The following is a 17,894-nucleotide window of genomic DNA, read 5'->3' as shown; positions in this document are numbered from 1 at the left end:
TAAAAGTTATGGCTATTGCCAATGTACGGTTAACTCGAGGCCCTCGCGCTAATAAAAAATTTATTTTTTAAAATCCTGCGCGTCGTTGTACTTTGAAGATCGTTGTCGATTGTGTTTGTCGTGATTAGTTTTAAAATATCGAACTGGCACTGCTAATTCAAAGCGACTTTCGATAATATATTAATAAGCAACAATTATTAAAAATAATTGCACTTTTTACTATTCTGTTTTTATCTTACTTTTTCAACTTTATCTATTCTTAAACTAGTGTAACCAGACCAAACTGATTTTCTTTTAATGTAAAAAATTTAATTTAGAGTAAGACATGACTTAATATAAAATTAAAGTTAAGCGTCGATCTCTTTGAAAATTTTTAATATAATTATGTATTCTATTCACAGTGCAAGTTAACATGATAAAATATAAAATATGAGAGAAAGTTAGAATTAATAACTCCTAATTAGTAGGAGTAAATTTTTTTGTAAGTCACTTTTCGCACATTTACGATCTCAAATGGACATAATTGTTATGCTTAAAGATACTCGTAGATAAATGGTTATTTTGAAGATAATAATAAAAAGTAAAAAAGAATATATTTTATTTTAACTAGATCAGCCTCTAAACCTTTATCTTATGAGTATTTTCAGGAGTTTTTTTTTTCATTTTGTAAGAATTTCTTTTAATTTCTTATCCAGATTTTTATTTATCATAATTATTTATAAATTAAATATTAATATTTTAAAATAAATTATCAATAGCTAAAAATAATTATTTTTGTTACAACAATAATTATTTATCATAAATTTAAAATATAATTTATATGTTTAAAAATATTTATATACACTAATTTTTAATATAATTTATATATTCAAACATAATATATATATATATATATATATATATATAATTTATTATAAATTATAATTATATTATATATAATAAATATATTTGTGTATTGTACATATTAAAATATTAATTAATACTTTTTTTCATTCTTTTGGTTGACATTTTGACAATTTTCATAGGCTTTTATTTATCAATATAATATTAAATATATTTATTTTATTATTATATTCTTAATTTTTATTAATTTCTTCAACTAACATATTCCTTTTCATTTTCTACACTTATTTTATTAGTGGTAATTTAAAATAAAAAAAAGTTAACTTCATATCAATAAGTTACATAATTTTTTTTAATGAAGTCATCCACTCAGCCATATTAATTATATTTGTTAAATTTTGTGTTAAAACGTTGAAATTCAAATAAAATAAATTAGATTAGTTTAAGACAAAAAAAACTTTAAATAAAATGAAATTCAGGGAGTAACTCAAGTATAGAATGAAATTCTAGACAAAAAAAAACAAGAGACTCAGTTAACACAATTGAAAAATAATAAAACTAAAATTATACAATCATGATCATTGTAGGAGTTATCAAAAAGTTATATATATATATATATATATATATATATATATATATATATATATATATATATATATATATTCTAAACAAGTACTAAATTGTGGGCAATTCCTTTGATGTAAGTTTTATTTAGAGGGTATCAATGCCCTTTTTAACTATGACCATTTAAATGATGTCGTGTGTGATTTTTATTAGACTTGTTATTTTATAAGCAAGTTTCATTTTTTGTAGATTAACCTCTCATTAACTTATTACATTTTGGAGAATAATCCCACATTACTTACATGTATCTGACTTTTCGGATCCATTCTCTTTCACAAAAACATTTCTTTTTATTGTTCTCTCTAATTTTGATGACTTTTAGCATAGGATTTCAACTTAGATTCATATTTTGCTCTTCATTTGTTTTCATTTTTCATTCTCTTTCTCTTACCCTCTTTCTCCCTACCAACATCCGTGTTTTACATAGTCTCAGCTTTGAAACCCTAATATTCTCATTAACCGCTACTATCCTGAATCTTCGACTTTGTTGACAAACGCAAGCTTTGTTGGCACAAAGTGAAATGCAAGTTGATATGAAAAGTGTTTTTGAGATTATTGGCACAAGTTTGGTCGACGAAGTTGTGTTTAACAATTATCAACCTCATCTTCAAAAACCTTAATTAGAGAATCCGATTATGGTAGGGTTCAAGCTCGTGCCATAGTTTTGAAATGAGTTTTCCATCTTATTGTCCCGTTTTCCATAACTAGTGAAGGATTGTTCTCCATCATTACTATTTTTGGTGTATCTGGTGAAGGATTGAGATCTTTCTTTGGTGTCGTCGGAGTAAGAGGTAAATTCTAGGTTGTTGAAGCCGCTAACAAACTCCACATAGTTGCCGAAAGTGGAGGCGTCGGTGGTGGTAGTGCCACTATAGTTGCGGAAGGTGTCATTTATGACATTGTTGAAGGATCTGTAACTGAAGAATTTGTGGTTTGTGGAGACTTTGCTATATTGATGGAAATCGTTATGGGGTCATTTTTGCACTAGCTATTGGAGTAGTTCTTGAAGGAGTCGAGTCGACTTGTTCTGTAGTTGGAGAAGTTTCTATTGTTGTAGACAATAAAGTTGGATCTCTATTGGTGTTTTTGGTAGAGAGAGTAGGTTTTGGAGTAGAGTGAGTATGCGACGAAGCATAAGTGTGGGAGGTGCGCAGAGAGAGAACAAGAGAAAGAAATGTTTTTGTGAGAGAGAATGAAATCGAAAGATGAAAAACATGTAAGTAATGTAAAACTATCTTCTAAAATATAATAAATTAATGAAAGACTAATCAGCAAAAATTAAAACTTGCTTATAAAATAATAAATTTAATAAAAATCACACATGATATTATTTGAATGACTCTTATAAAAAAGAACATTAATGCCCTCTAAATAGAACTTGCACAAAAAGAAATTGCCTAAATTGTGTTCTCATTCAAAAGAGAGGAAGAATGGTTCTCAAGGATTTGCTTGAGCCTTGGAAAGTTTGATCTCTTGGAGCTCCTGAATCAACTCTCTCATGTTATTATGCGAAGACCCACCAACCTGAATGGCCCTCTTGGCCGCATCGCTAAGCATCTTGGCTCTCTTCCTAATTTCCTCATCTTCCTTCAACAACGCAATCGCCTTTCCAATCTCCTCCTTCGTCACCACCTCACTCCCAAACTCGTTCCACTGCCTCCACTCCTTGGCCCCCACCGGAACCCCAATCCCCAACACATCCACCACCAGCTTCTCATTAAAAAAATGCTCCGCAAACAGAGGCCACGTCACCATCGGCAACCCCGCGTTCACGCTCTCCACCACCGTGTTCCAACCGCAGTGAGTAACCAACCCTCCAATGGCCGCATTCTCCAGAATCAACAACTGCGGCGCCCAACCCCATATCAGATACCCTCTTCCACTCTCCCTCACTCTCTTCTCAAACTCCTCCAGAAAAACATCTCCATCGTTCTCGTTCTCGTTCTCGTTCTTTCTCACCACCCAGATAAAATCACTCCCCGAATCTTCAAGCGCACGTCCGATTTCCACAAGCTGAGAGTAAGGAAACTTGTTCATGCTCCCGAAACTCACGTAAAGCACAGAACTTGCCGGTTTTGAATTCAGCCACGTAAGCCACCCTTCTTTTTCTTCTTCTGCTTTCGAATACCCTCTTGCAGCTTTATCCGAAGCATCCTGATTCGCCCACAACGAAACCGGTCCAATCCCCCAACTCTTAGTTCCCATAACCTTCTTATAATGCTCGTAGTAACCACTTTCCAGCTCGTAAAAACTGTTGAACAACGAGCCATAGCTTTTCTTCTCCGACTCCTTAATCGTTTTCATCAACTCCGTGTACTGGTTCGGAGACCTAAGCCAATCTGGTAACTGCAACGGCGTCATTTCCAACGCGTCTGGTAATCCTGGTAACACAAACTTGTCGCAATCAGAATCAGCTTTCAAATGGGGCGCGTACTGTTCCACGGAATGCGCAGCGGAGCGAGCGAGATAACTTGCGCCGTGGAACATGATCCTAGGAATGCCGAGTTTGGCGGCGGTGTCGACGGTCCAAGGGTGGAACATGTCGGTGACGATGAAGTCGGGTTTAAGGTGGTGGAAGAGTTGTTCGAATTCCTGTTGGAGGATGGCGAGGCCCATGTAGATTTTTGGAGCCATCTCGCGGGGGAGGTCGACGTTGAAGGCCTCGATGCCCGGCGGGAGGCCCACTTTGGCGGCGGGGAAGTTGACGAGGTGGGTTCTGATGGGCCGGGCCCGGGTGGCGTCGAGGTCGATGGACTTTTGGAAAACGGTGGCGTTTTGAGGGGTGGTGATTATGGTGACGTCGACGCCGTGTAGGGCGAAGAGTCTGGCCATGTCCACTAGCGGGATTATGTGACTAGTGGAAAGAAAGGGAAGGAAAATTGACCTTAACTCACTCCCTTTCTCCATGCTTCTTCTTCTTTTGCTTCTTTCCATTTCTTCTTCACATTACTTGCTTTTATAATGCCCAGTCAGAAATATTAATTCTTTTAAGTTTTTAAATCATAACAATTTTGCTTCCACAGATGTAAAACAAATATATTTAAAGAAATCCAACTTTTTCTGAATTCGTTTTTAAATTTATTTTTTCACTTTAATTTTTCATTGGGAGTGGCGGGATACAACAATCTATGAAAGGATGTTTTTTTATATACTATAATTATGTTTTCTCATTTTCAATAATATTTTAGATAAACTTGTTTCTTAAGAAATATCATTTCCATAAAACATGATTCTCATGATGAAAAAATTTTACATATAAAATCTTTTTGTAAATATTAAATTTTAAAATAATAATATTTAATCCTCCGTTTTGTTTTGATTAGTCCAACTAAGGTCGATTTAATTATTTTGTTAAATAGATATAAACATTCTTTTTAATCAATTGATTATAGGGAATTAAAAGATATATTCAGTAGAATACTTTGTTAATAAGTTTCTAAAATCTATAAAAAAGGAATAATTTTTTTAATGAAATTTAAAATAAATAAATGTTATGTTTCTATTTTTAGTTGAAGTAAAAAATTAATGTTTTTAATGTGATTTAGGAGCAGCGTTAGATAATATTTAAAATTTAAGCACGAGAGACACGAGGCCCTATATATATATATGAAACGGAGTGGCTCGTGACTCGTGCTTATGCCTTGGCAGCACATGTGGACGTTTTCGTCGGTACACGTGTTACTCAGACAAAAATAATGCAGCTGTTCGGAAAAGTTTCTGCAAAATCATTTTTAGTAAAAATAATTAAATCAAAGAGAATCTAACCTAATTAATTGAGCAAGTGTGCGTGAATGATTCTGAATTATAGTAATTCTTTGCACTGTATTCGTTCTCACAGTCACAGATTACAAAAAATAAAAGAAAATAAAATAACATTTTTTAAAATCTAAAACTAGTTACGTATAAATTAATTTTTAATTAATAATATTATTTTTTAAAAATTTAAATTTATTTTAACTTATTAAAAAATTATTCTCATTATCTTTCTTATTATTTTATAAGTATTTTAAAAAACTTATCCAAACAAATGCAATCCGTATTAAAATGAAAATCTTTTAAAGTAGAAAAATAAAATATTTGATAATATAATAAAATAATTTTCTTTTCTATAGAAAAATAATAAGATAATTGATTTATATAGCATTTAAACTATGGAACGTGTCAGACTATTTTTTTTCTTCATTTTATTTAAGTAAAAGACAACTCTAATTATTATTCTACTTTGATCTGTCTGCACTCATTGTTTAAAATTATAAATTTCAGTATCCTATTTATTAATTTAAATATAAAAATAATTAATTCATTATTGTTCCGGCCAAAGGGTGGACTGGGGTTTCTGCCTAGGTCAAATCTCAAAGCTAGAACATTCAAAAGTGTAATCTGCTTTCTCAACTCTAGGGTTTTGGGGTTTATGGTACGTCGTTCATGGGCCTCTTGGGCCCCGAGAATAAAGGGATTTTCCTAACCGTTCTTATCTTGATGGCGCGAGGTTAAAGGGGATAAGTCTAGTCGGGTTCTGACCGATTGGGTCCGCGAAGAGGACCCAGTCGGGTTAATGTCGAGTAGTCTCCTTAGTCCTTATAGGCGAGAGGAATTGAGTTCCCCAGGTCGAGTCGAGTCATGACCGACTAGGTCTGTGCTGAGCCCTCGGTCGGGTTAGTGTCGAGTAGGCATGGTCGCCCTACTGCCGAATAGAGGTGCAGGTCGGATTTCGACCTGGACGGCACACTTGCCTTCCAGCCCTAAGCCGAGAAGGCAAAAAGGCTTGTGGCCTGATACGATAGTCGGGAAATACCCGAGAAGAAAACCTAATCGGATTTTAACCTGGACAGTACACTTGCCTTCCAGCCTTGAGCCTGTAAGGCGAGAAGGCTTGTAACCGGGCGGCCTGGTCGGGTATTGTCCGAGCAGAAGGTCAAGTCGGATTTCGGCCTGGACGGTACACTTGCCTTCCAGCCTTGAGCCTGTAAGGCGAGAAGGCTTGTAGCCGGGTAACCTGGTCGGTTATTGTCCGAGCAGAAGGTCAAGTCAGATTTCGATCTAGACGGTACACTTGCCTTCCAGCCTTGAGCCTATAAGGCGAGAAGGCTTGTAGCCGGGTAACCTGGTCGGGTATTGTCCGAGCAGAAGATCAAGTCGGATTTTGATCTAGATGGTGCAGCCTCCACGGCCATGGGCCGGGAATAGGTGTCGGGAGAACGCCGAGAATCAAGTCGTCACGTGGGACTGTGGTTTTCCGGAGCCCTAAAAGAGGTATCTTTTCACCTTACTCGAGAAAGGACATGCATTTATTGCAAGGCCGGCGTCGCAGAGGTCTAAGTAATGATTGTGCCACGTGGCGGAACGTATTGTTCAAGTTAATGGTGTGGGACCCCTTTTCCCTTAGGTTAAGGGTTGCAGTGTTTCACACGCGCTGCAACCCTTGGGTCTCCCCCTTCACGCGCGCTGCGACCCTTGGGCCTCCCTTTTCACGCGCGGCCTTTGGCCTCTTATAAATAGGGTGGCCTTCATTTCTTATCACCTCTTTTCATTTCCTTTTTCTTGCCTTTTCTTCCCCGGTGGCCTCTGCTGCGTCTCTTTCAGTTACGGTGGTGCACGATGGTTCACAGCATTCCGGTGGCTTCTTGTAGGGTGGGGAAGAGTTGTTGTGTGGCTTTAGGTACGCCCATCTACCCTTTCTGTTTATAGAGAAACTTCGGTTTCCTCCTAAGTTAGAAAGGTTAGGGATATTTGCTCAAATGGCAGCTTTAAGTTATGAGGGAATGTATGAGTGGGTAAAGGACGATGTTTTACGCTGTGAATCTTGTATGAACTTGTGGGCCGCAGTTGATAACTTTTGTAGTGAACACGTAGTTTGTGAGGGGGGGGATAGTGTGTGAGATCCGTGAACCTTCTCTTCCCCTTCTCTTCCTTTTCCTTGCCTAACCCTCGTTCCCTACTCACTCTCTCTTTTTCCTTCCTTGCTGATTCTAGGTAGTGGTGAAAACAATCTGGATTGCTAGTTGTTGTGCAGAGCCTCCTTTTCTCCCCTACAGTTATTCAAGTTCTTTCCTTCTTCACTCTAGTTCTCCTATTCTCGGAAACTCGGAAGACTTTGCTCAAGGTAAGGGAAGTTAGTATAGTTGGGCTTTTTGAATGAGAATCATTGTTGTTTGTTTTTCAGTTGTTGAGATGGATGATAGTTGCTGATCTTGTGAGAAATTTCTGAAAATCTGAAATTTTGAGTTTTGGGGGACTTGGGCAAAATCTTGGCTTTTTGATGAATTTGATGTTGCATGTTGAAAAAAATGGTGTTTTTGGACTCTAGAATGAAAAAGTAGTCTTTGGAACCGATTACATGTGGAATTTGCTGATTATTTTGCAGGTTGTGGAAGAAATTTCGAAAATATGTGGTTTGCTGATGAGTTCGCGCTGGGCGCAGTTCTTCGCGCCGGGCGCGTGGTCATCAGAGGATGGCATTTTGGCAGACCGCTAGGCGCAGGGATGTGTGCGCTGGGCGGACTTGGCAATATTAACCTCTGGATGACCCACGCTGGGCGAGAAACAAGCCGCGCCAGGCGCGATATCAGTAGCAGACTGACCTTGGGGTTTTCTGGTTTGGCGTTAAGCGCGATTTTTGCCGCCCTCGGCGCAGGGACTACTGCAAGTCTCTGCCAAGGGAGGCGCTGGGCGCAATTCAAATTGCGCCGGGCACGAGACCAAGGGAGGTCTCTGTTTTCCCCGCGCTGGGCGTGAGTTTGGGTGCGCCGGGCGCGGAAAACTACTGGGAGTCTCTGTTTGGCTGGCGCTGGGCGCAATTATTTATTGCGCCAAGCGAGAGAGAGCCTTGAGCCCTCTGGGCGAGTCTCGCCGGGCGCGGACAGGCTTGCGCCGGGCGAGATGGCCCTCTGGTGCATTTTGGTTGTACTGCGCTGGGCGCGACTGAGAGCGCGCCAGGCGCCTCAGTGAGGTTGTGTTATTCACTGTAAAATGTTGATTTATGTCAAGTTGATTCGAAATAGATGAATACCATAGTAGATAAAAATGATTGATGATGTTGGGATATATATATATAGTGGAGTATTGTTGTTAGATGTTATGTGAGTTGTATCAGTTGTGAAATGTTGTAAGTTTGATTTGTTAAGATGAAAGGTTGTGTTGCTCTGTGTGTGTTGCTTTTGTATGTTGTAGGCCGAAAGGCTGAGGAGTTGTAGGCCGAAAGGCTGAGGTGTTGTAGGCCGAAAGGCTGAGGTGTTGTAGGAGATCTCCGAGGTGATATGCGTGACGACGCATTTTGTGTGTACTGGTAGATTTTGTGTAGAAAGATTTGGTGTGGAAATAATTGACTGATTATGCACTGATAAATTATTGATAGTAAAAATCTCTATTACTGTTTAAATTCTTCCATATGCTGAGATTTTATATACACTAGCTTACCCTTGTTATTTTTCCTAGTGGTTTGGACTGCAATGATCATACTTTGTATGGGAGCAGAACAGGGATAGGTTGTGACTGGTTGTGAAGCTGTAGCTGACTGATGGAGCTGATCTTTTTGGAATGTTTGTCTTTTGTTGTTTAGCTACTTATTGTAGTAACTGAATTGATGTATCTTTTTGTACACTTGAACTCTAGTCAGACTAGAACTTTGTATATTTATATATTCTATATCCTATATTTATATACTTGTTCTATCTGCCTGGTGTTTCTAGTGTACGGTGCCGTGTGTAGTGACCAGTCGGGTCGTTACATAGTGTGATCGTGTGTGAGCCCTGTGTTGATAGGGAACCCGTGTGTGTCCGAGGGACTCCCTCCGAGAGGTTCACCTTCTGTTACACCACTTTAATTTCAAAGATTAGGGTGAGGTGGCCCCTTTCTGAGTGTGAAAAAGGAGTGCTCCAGGCACTAAATGTAGCCCCTACACAACTTCACCCCAATAGTTGGGCGTTTGTCCGAGGGTTTGAGATTTTGTGCTCGGGTCTAGGCATTATTCCGACTCACTACAAGAAAAATGATAAATTGCGACGGACAAATTGCGACGGTTATCTAGAAACCGTCGTCGCTTTGATATTGCGACCCTTCATACGACGGTTTTTCAAAACCGTCGCAAAATTGTTCAACATTGCGACGGTTTATCGTAAACCGTCGCAAAATTTGTTTAACATTGCGACGGTTTATCATAAACTGTCGCAAAATTTGTTTAACATTGCGACGGTTTATGATAAACTGTCGCAAGTTTAACATTGCGACAGTTAATCATAACCGTCGCAAATTTAACATTGCGGCAGTTAGTCATAAACCGTCGCAAAATTTTCAGCATTTTTTTTATTAGAATTTAAATTTTTTTTTTAAGTATTATGTATATTATCTTAACGAACTTATATTTTATTAACAATTTTATATATACTTTCTTTAAAAATATAAAAATAAATATGTTAAAATTTATAAAAATCCAGTTTAATTTATTTATGATATAAATATGTTTTTAATATCTAATATATATTTTTAGATGATAATTTATTTTAAAATATATTTTATAATAACAATTCTAAATGGAACATAAATCTTCTGATTTTTCTTAGTTTGATTTTTTTAATCAATATATATAATTTTACTATTTTGATTTTTTCAATCAACGTATACAATAAAGAAAAAACACAAAAGATAAACATGCATAGTAAAAATTTTATTTTATCAAAAAACTTTTTATTTTAATATATTACATTATATATGTGAATATTAAGACATATATATATATATATATTCATATATATATATACATATATATATATTATAATTAAACTTTTTTAAAAAATTAATTCATTATTAAGAAAAAAAAATTTATTACATGAGAATTAATTTCTTTCAAAAATTTGATAGATATAAAATAAATAAACATTTTTTCTGAATCTATATTTTTATTTTATTAGAATATAATTTTTATTTTTTAAAATATATTATTTTTTTAGATAAAAAATTATGTATATGTCAAATAGTAGTGGGGCAAGTGCCCACTATTCCAAATGTACATCCGTCCCTATATATATCTATATATATATATATATATAATATAGGGGGTTATAATTATACCAATGTAACTTTTATTAAGTATTATGTTGTTCAATAACTTTATATTAAATATGTATTTTGTAAATCCAACCGTTAAATTGAAAGTTCATATCACTTTATAAGTGTATATCAAATTTTGTTAAAATTGAACAACAACTGGAAGGTAATCAAATTGTTTATATTTTAGTGTATTTTAAAATGAATATATGACATCAATTTTGTTTTATAAAAATGAAGTATCAAACCATCTTGGATTAATATAAAATTTTGTATATATAATCTTTGAGAGATATGAACTTTCAATCTAACAGTTGGATTTACCAAATTCACATTTAATATAAAGTTATTGAGCGGTGTAATACTTAGTAAAAGTCACATTTAATATATATATATATATATATATATATATATTTATATATATGAGGGGGTTTATAATTACATCAGTGTAAATTTTACTAAGTGTTACACAACTCAATAACTTTATATTAAATGTGAATTTTGTAAATTTAACCGTTAAATTGAAAATCTTTTACTGTTAAATCATATATACAAAATGTTAAATTAATCGAAGATGATTTCTTATAAAAACAAAATTAAATCTGTCAGAAAATTTATATTTTTGATGAGAAAATTTTTGTAGGAAAAACTATATTATTGATGAAATATTTTAGAAAAATTTATATTTGTCGAAAATGTAAGAACTGGTTTTAAATTTGATATGAAAATATTATGATATAATTAGTTAAGATTTTAAGTTAGTATTTTATTAATGGTTGATAATTAAAAAATAAAACAAGGATAAATATATTTTTTGAATTTTATATGTTTGATTTAAGATAACTTACAAAATAACTCTTGGTAAAGTTATTCCGCTCAATAACTCATCGTGTGTGTTGAATTTCATTGATCCAATTAATTGTTAATTTAAAAATTATTAAATTTTACTAATAATTAATATAAAAAAATTAATTAGTTTTGGAATAAATTATTTTCTAATTAACAATATAATTAAAACATTAATTATTTTAAATTATTTAACTAAAATCTTATTGACAATTTACTATATGATCTTAATATTTTTGTATAACTAATACTTGGTTTTAAATTTGATATGAGAATATTATATATAATTAGATAAGATTTTAAGTTAGTATTTTATTAATAGTTGATAATTAGAAAATAAAACAAGGATAAATACATTTTTTTTTTGAATTTTATATGTTTGATTTAAGGTAAATAAATATATTAAATTAATTAATAATTTATTTAAAATATTAAAATAATTTATAAGTATGTAATAAATAAATATTTATAATTTTATAAATTATATTATCATTATAAATTAAAAAATTTAAAAAATTTAAATTATAATTTTAAATCGAAATAAGTAGATGTTAATTATAAAAGTAAGTACATATAAATAAAGAATAACTAAATATATTATTATTATTATTATTATTATTATTATTATTATTATTATTTGTAATATAAAATTATTATATATTATTATTATAATACAGATATGAGATTGTATATTTGAGGATGACTTAAATGAATTAATCTGTATAAGTTATACTGACAACATACATATACATTTCGGTAGCTTACTCATCAGAACTTCACAGTTAAGCGTGCTTGACCTGGAGTAGTACAAGGATGGGTGACCTTCTGGGAAGTTTCCCAGAAATTGCACAAGTAAGGATAAAACATGCTAAACAGTGAAATATCGTGAAATAAAATCCTTGAAAGGCCAAATATGAGGATTGTTACATTAATAAATTTATTAAAATAAAAAAAAATTATAATTTTTGACTGTTAAAAAAAGGATTGTAATATTAATTTAGAGGCAGTTGGTGCGACAGTTGATGAAAGGGTCGCAATGTTAATATAGAGGCATTTGGTGCGACAGTTGATGAAACGGTCGCAATTCCAATTTTGCGACGGTTTGTGCAACGGTTTTGATAACCGTCGCAAAATTGCCTGGTGACGGACGACTCTGCGACGGTTCCCAAACCGTCGCAATGTTGTCTTTGCGGCAGTTATAACCGTCGCAATGTAGGTCATATAACCGTCGCAAAATCGTCATTTTCTTGTAGTGACTTTAGACAAGTTTTTCTATTTTTTTGAATCTCGAGTGAGCAAGCGTACTAGTTGGGTCTCCGTTGGTGGAGTAAATGGGCGAGGGCTTTTGACATTGTTTCAATCGTCCTATAAGGACTTTAAAAAGTCATTTTTGCGACTTCGCTGTACCCCTGGAAATGAAAATTTGCTCGACGGATACCCTCTGTATTGGAACCGGCGAACGGTAACTTATGGTGGTCTGTCATTCGAGAAGGTCGCTGAGGAGGATCAAAGGGATGTTAAAAAACTTGAGGAACTCCAAACGATTTTCAACACTACTAGGCTTCTAGACTTAGAAAATAGACCCAAGACCCAGTGAATTGAGGATCTATATAGGTAGTCGGTCTCTCGCCGATAGCCTTTCAATATTATTTGAATTTGATTTGTGTCTCCCTGTTAAGATAACATGTATTCAACTCTTATGCAGGTAAGATGGCCAGTTTGAGCAATCGCGAGATGAGGAAACTGTGGAAGCAGCAAGAAGCTTCCAAGGCTATCGGATTGGATGAAGTCGGTGAGAGGGCGAGTGATGCTGGGGCCCTTCTCAAAAAGAGTGCTGTCGCCGCGACTCCCCTCAAGCGTCGCCGGGAGGCCGAGACTCCCATTACCCTGGTGAATCTCGAGACTGAGATCGGGGTAGAGGAGACCGAAAAAGATGTTGAAGTCCAATCGGCTGAGCGGACCTTGAGCATGTGCATTGGGGACAATTGGGAGCCTGTCGATCACGGTACTGACCAAGGGAAGGCGCCATCTTTCTGGGATTAGAAATTTAACCATTCGTCCCACATTCGTCTCACCGACTTACTCGAGGGCGACAAAGACGACCTGGAAAAAATGAGCCCTTTTTCGATTGCAAAGGGTGTCGAGTCGTTGACTAACCGTCTGTCTGCCTTGTCACTTATCAACGAGGACAAGATTCGTGGGTTGGTACGAGAGATTAAGCTTCAGGGGAAAAAGATCAGCTCCCTTGAAGATAGTTTGACTAAGAGCAAAGCTGAGTGTAAGTGGGTCTCCACTGAGCGAGATAAACTGCTGGAAGGCCGTCGTGTCTTTGAAGGCGAGAAACAAGCTTGGGCTGCAGAGAAAGTTGTAATGATGAAAGAGCTGGAGGATGCTCGCCTAGCGCGTGACAAGCATGCCGATGCTGCTCAAGTTTTTGAAAATGACATTGCAAACTTGAAGGTAGAGGTCGAGGAGTTACAAACTGGCATACATACCATCAAAATGGACTCATTGAAGAAGTTTACCCAAGGCTTCGATGCTGCCGTTGCCCAAATGAAGTTTTTGCATGCCAATGTTGACCTTGAAGGCGTTGGTTATTTCAAAGAGATCATAGATGGACAGCTTGTAGATCCCCCCGAGGACGACTGAGTCTTATTTCTGCGATATTATCCGACTTCCATATTTTGTAATCCTTGCCTTGTTGTCCTTTTAAAACTCTACTGAATTTCTATTGAAAACTCTTATGAAGTATCTTTTTCTTTCACATAACTTCATGGCTGGCTGTTCTTATATACTCGTTCTTACAAGTTATATATATAAATTGTAGTGTTACAAAACGTGTCGTCCTAATTCCGACCCTAACGAACGGAGAATTTTTATTTGTCTAAAAATTGAATCTCAATGTCACTAGTCGGCCAAATACCGACCAGAAATGCCACAATTTTTTCTAAGTTAAAAATTGAATTTCAAAGCATCTAGTCGTCCAAATACCGACTAGAAAGATGCCAAAAGATTTTCTAAGTTAAAAATGAATATCAAAACATCTAGTCGCCCAAATACCGACTAGGAAAATGCCACAAATTTTCTAAGTTAAAAATTGAATTTCAATGTATCTAGTCGTCCAAATACCGACTAGGAAAACATGCCAAAATTTTTCTAAGTTAAATTGAATATCAAATCATCTAGTCGTCTAAATACCGACTAGGAAAACATGCCAAAAATTTTTCTAAGTTAACATGAATATCAAATCATCTAGTCGTCCAAATACCGACTAGGGAAACATGCCACAATTTTTCTAAATTAAAATGAATTATCAAATCATCTAGTCGTCCAAATATCGACTAGGGAAACATGCCAAATTTTTTCTAAGTTAATATGAATATCAAATCATCTAGTCGTCCAAATACCGACTAGGGAAACATGCCAAAAAATTTTCTAAGTTAAAATGAATTATCAAATCATCTAGTTGTCCAAATACCGACTAGGAAAATGCCACAATTTTTCTAAGTTAAAAATGAATATCAAATCATCTAGTCGTCCAAATACCGACTAGGGATTTATCTAAAAGTTGAAGTTCGTTGCTAGAACTAGATCGGAATACATTTTGTGTAGTAGGGTCGTTTAATATTTTGTCTTCGAGTTATTTATACTCGCCCAGTCGGACTTTTGCCGACAATCACGAGTTTGTCTTCGAGTTATTTATACTCGCTCAGTCGGACTTTTGCCAACAATCACGAGTTTGTCTTCGAGTTATTTATACTCGCCCAGTCGAATTTTTACCGATCAATCACGAGTTTGTCTTCAAGTTATTTATACTCGCCCAGTCAGATTTTTACCGATCAATCACGAGTCTGTCTTCGAGTTATTTATACTCGTCCAGTCGAACTTTTGCCGAAAATCACGAGTTTGTCTTCGAGTTATTTATACTCGCCCAGTCGGATTTTTACCGATCAATCACGAGTTTGTTCTTCGAGTTATTTATACTCGCCCAGCCGAACTTTTGCCGACAATCACGAGTTTGGTCTTCGAGTTATTTATACTCGCCCAGCCGGACTTTTGCCGACAATCACGAGTTTGGTCTTCGAGTTATTTATACTCGCCCAGGCGGACTTTTGCCGACAATCACGAGTTTGGTCTTCGAGTTATTTATATTCACCCAGTCGGATTTTTACCGATCAATCACGAGTTTGTCTTCGAGTTATTTATACTCGCCCAGTCGGACTTTTGCCGATAATCACGAGTTTGTCTTCGAGTTATTTATACTCGCCCAGTCGGATTTTTACCGATCAATCACGAGTTTGTTCTTCGAGTTATTTATACTCGCCCAGCCGGACTTTTGCCGACAATCACGAGTTTGGTCTTTGAGTTATTTATACTCGCCCAGCCGGACTTTTGCCGACAATCACGAGTTTGGTCTTCGAGTTATTTATTCTCGCCCAGTCAGATTTTTGCCGACAATCACGATTTTGGTCTTCGAGTTATTTATACTCACCCAGCCGGACTTTTGCCGACAATCACGAGTTTTCCTGCAAGTCAATCAATTTGAAAATAACGATTTTTATTATTTGATGTTACCTCGTTAAAAACCTTTGTAGCATAAAACCCTCGCAGCAGACTCTCATGCTTCCTCCACGAATTAACATCTGAGCACGAAAGTCCATTAGATGTTGACTAGGATCCTGTTTTCCGTCAAACGGTTCCACCTGCTGATACGAAGCTGTTCTTTGACAAACCAGACCTCATATTGACGATCCGAACGGTCCGAATGAAGAACCTCACTTCCTGAACCTATAGTCCAAAAATCAGCCCGATCCAACGGTGAACGACTTCACACCGATTAAAACACAGTACCAGCTCTGTTTTGTGCTGGAACACTTTCACCTACTGATATGAAGCTGTTTTCTCCCAAACCAGGCCGCCGGTTAATAATCCGAACGGTCAGAATGAAGAACCACATTTCTGGAACCTACAGTCCAAAAATCAGCTCGATCCAACGGTGCAAGACCTTACACCGACGAAAACACAGAGCCCACTCTGTTTTTGTGCGGAAAACTTCCTCTCCTTCTCTCTATAGGTCGCGCTCCTCTTTCAAGCCATTGATTAATGCCATCATCTCCTCCATGGTAGGTTGTTGTTGTCGTGGTTGGATGTGCCGCCTCTCGCCATAGTAGAGTGTAGGTTTTTTGTATTTCTTGGGGCGTAGGAAAAGTTTTACCGTAGCCCCACGGTGGGCGCCAAAATGTTCCGGCCAAGGGGTGGACTAGGGTTTCTGCCTAGGTCAAGCCTCAAAGCCAGAGCATTCAAAAGTGTAATCTGCTTTCTCAACTCTAGGGTTTTGGGTTTTGTGGTACGTCGTTCATGGGCCTCTTGGGCCCCGAGAATAAAGGGATTTCTCTAACCATTCTTATCTTGATGGCGCGAGGTTAAAGGGGATAAGTCTAGTCGGGTTCTGACCGACTGGGTCCGCGCAGAGGACCCAGTCAGGTTAATGCCGAGTAGTCTCCTTAGTCCTTATAGGCGAGAGGAATCAAGTTCCCCAGGTCGAGTCGAGTCATAACCGACTAGGATTGTGTTGAGTCCTCGGTCGGGTTAGTGCCGAGTAGGCATGGTCGCCCTACTGCCGAATAGAGGTGCAAGTCGGATTTCGACCTGGACGGCACAATTATAAATTAAATATTTATACAAATAATAAATAATAAAAATAGGAAAAGTATTTGAATAAATTAATTATAATAAAATAAAAAAACTGATAAATATACTATTATAATTAATTTATTATATTAATATACTGATTTTATTGTTATAATTAATTTATTATTTTATCTTAATAATATATATATATATATATATATATATATATATTATTTAGTATTAGTAAGTATATGTCTAATTTATATTTTATATTATAACTTTCATTTTTATATTAAAGAAACTCTTTAGTTTAATAGTTAAGTATAATTGTTAAAGGTACAAGTTGTTGGATATAAATTCATTTTTAATCATTTTAACATTTTTTAAATGTATATATATATATTTTTTATATTTTTTTAAGTTAGTAAATTTTGATTTTAATTTCTGTAATATTTTTTTAACTCTTCTTTTTTCTAAAAGTTTGTAAACATTATTTTTAATTATTGTAAAATGAATATATTTTAATTTTAATTCTTATATATATATATATATATATATATATATATTATTTTCATCCTCTAAAATTTAAAATAATGAATATATTATTTTCAAAACAGATACAAACATGAGTGTTACAAATAATGTCAATATTAAGGTCAACTCATAATATTTAAAATTGGAATTTTTTTTTTAAATAGGAGATTACCATGTGATTAAATCATTAGAATCTGTCCAAAAAAAAATTATTTAGATAAATAATGATATCAATAATGGAAATATTGTAATTTTGTGCTGGTTGTTGTTGAGCATTGTCATTTAAGACCAAATGGATATGTAGCAACTAGCAATCCTGACTATAATTCTGTTGTAAGTCAATGTAAAAAATATAATTTGTTTTAATTTAAATT

General features: G+C 35.2%; 1 protein-coding gene across 1 annotated transcript; it reads right to left on the bottom strand.

Moving 5' to 3' along the window:
- Window positions 1–2,735: 2,735 nt before the first annotated feature.
- Window positions 2,736–4,420, bottom strand: LOC109811155 (soyasapogenol B glucuronide galactosyltransferase). Its single transcript, XM_020374812.3, has one exon. It carries the CDS (start codon window positions 4,399–4,401, stop codon window positions 2,905–2,907), a length of 1,497 nt encoding a protein of 498 aa, XP_020230401.3. The 5' UTR covers window positions 4,402–4,420; the 3' UTR covers window positions 2,736–2,904.
- Window positions 4,421–17,894: the final 13,474 nt, after the last annotated feature.

This window comes from Cajanus cajan, chromosome 11 (assembly GCF_000230855.2).
Source record: "Cajanus cajan strain Asha chromosome 11, NIPB_CcT2T_4, whole genome shotgun sequence".
NCBI lineage: Eukaryota > Viridiplantae > Streptophyta > Magnoliopsida > Fabales > Fabaceae > Cajanus > Cajanus cajan.
This window is presented reverse-complemented; position numbering and strand designations above follow the sequence as displayed.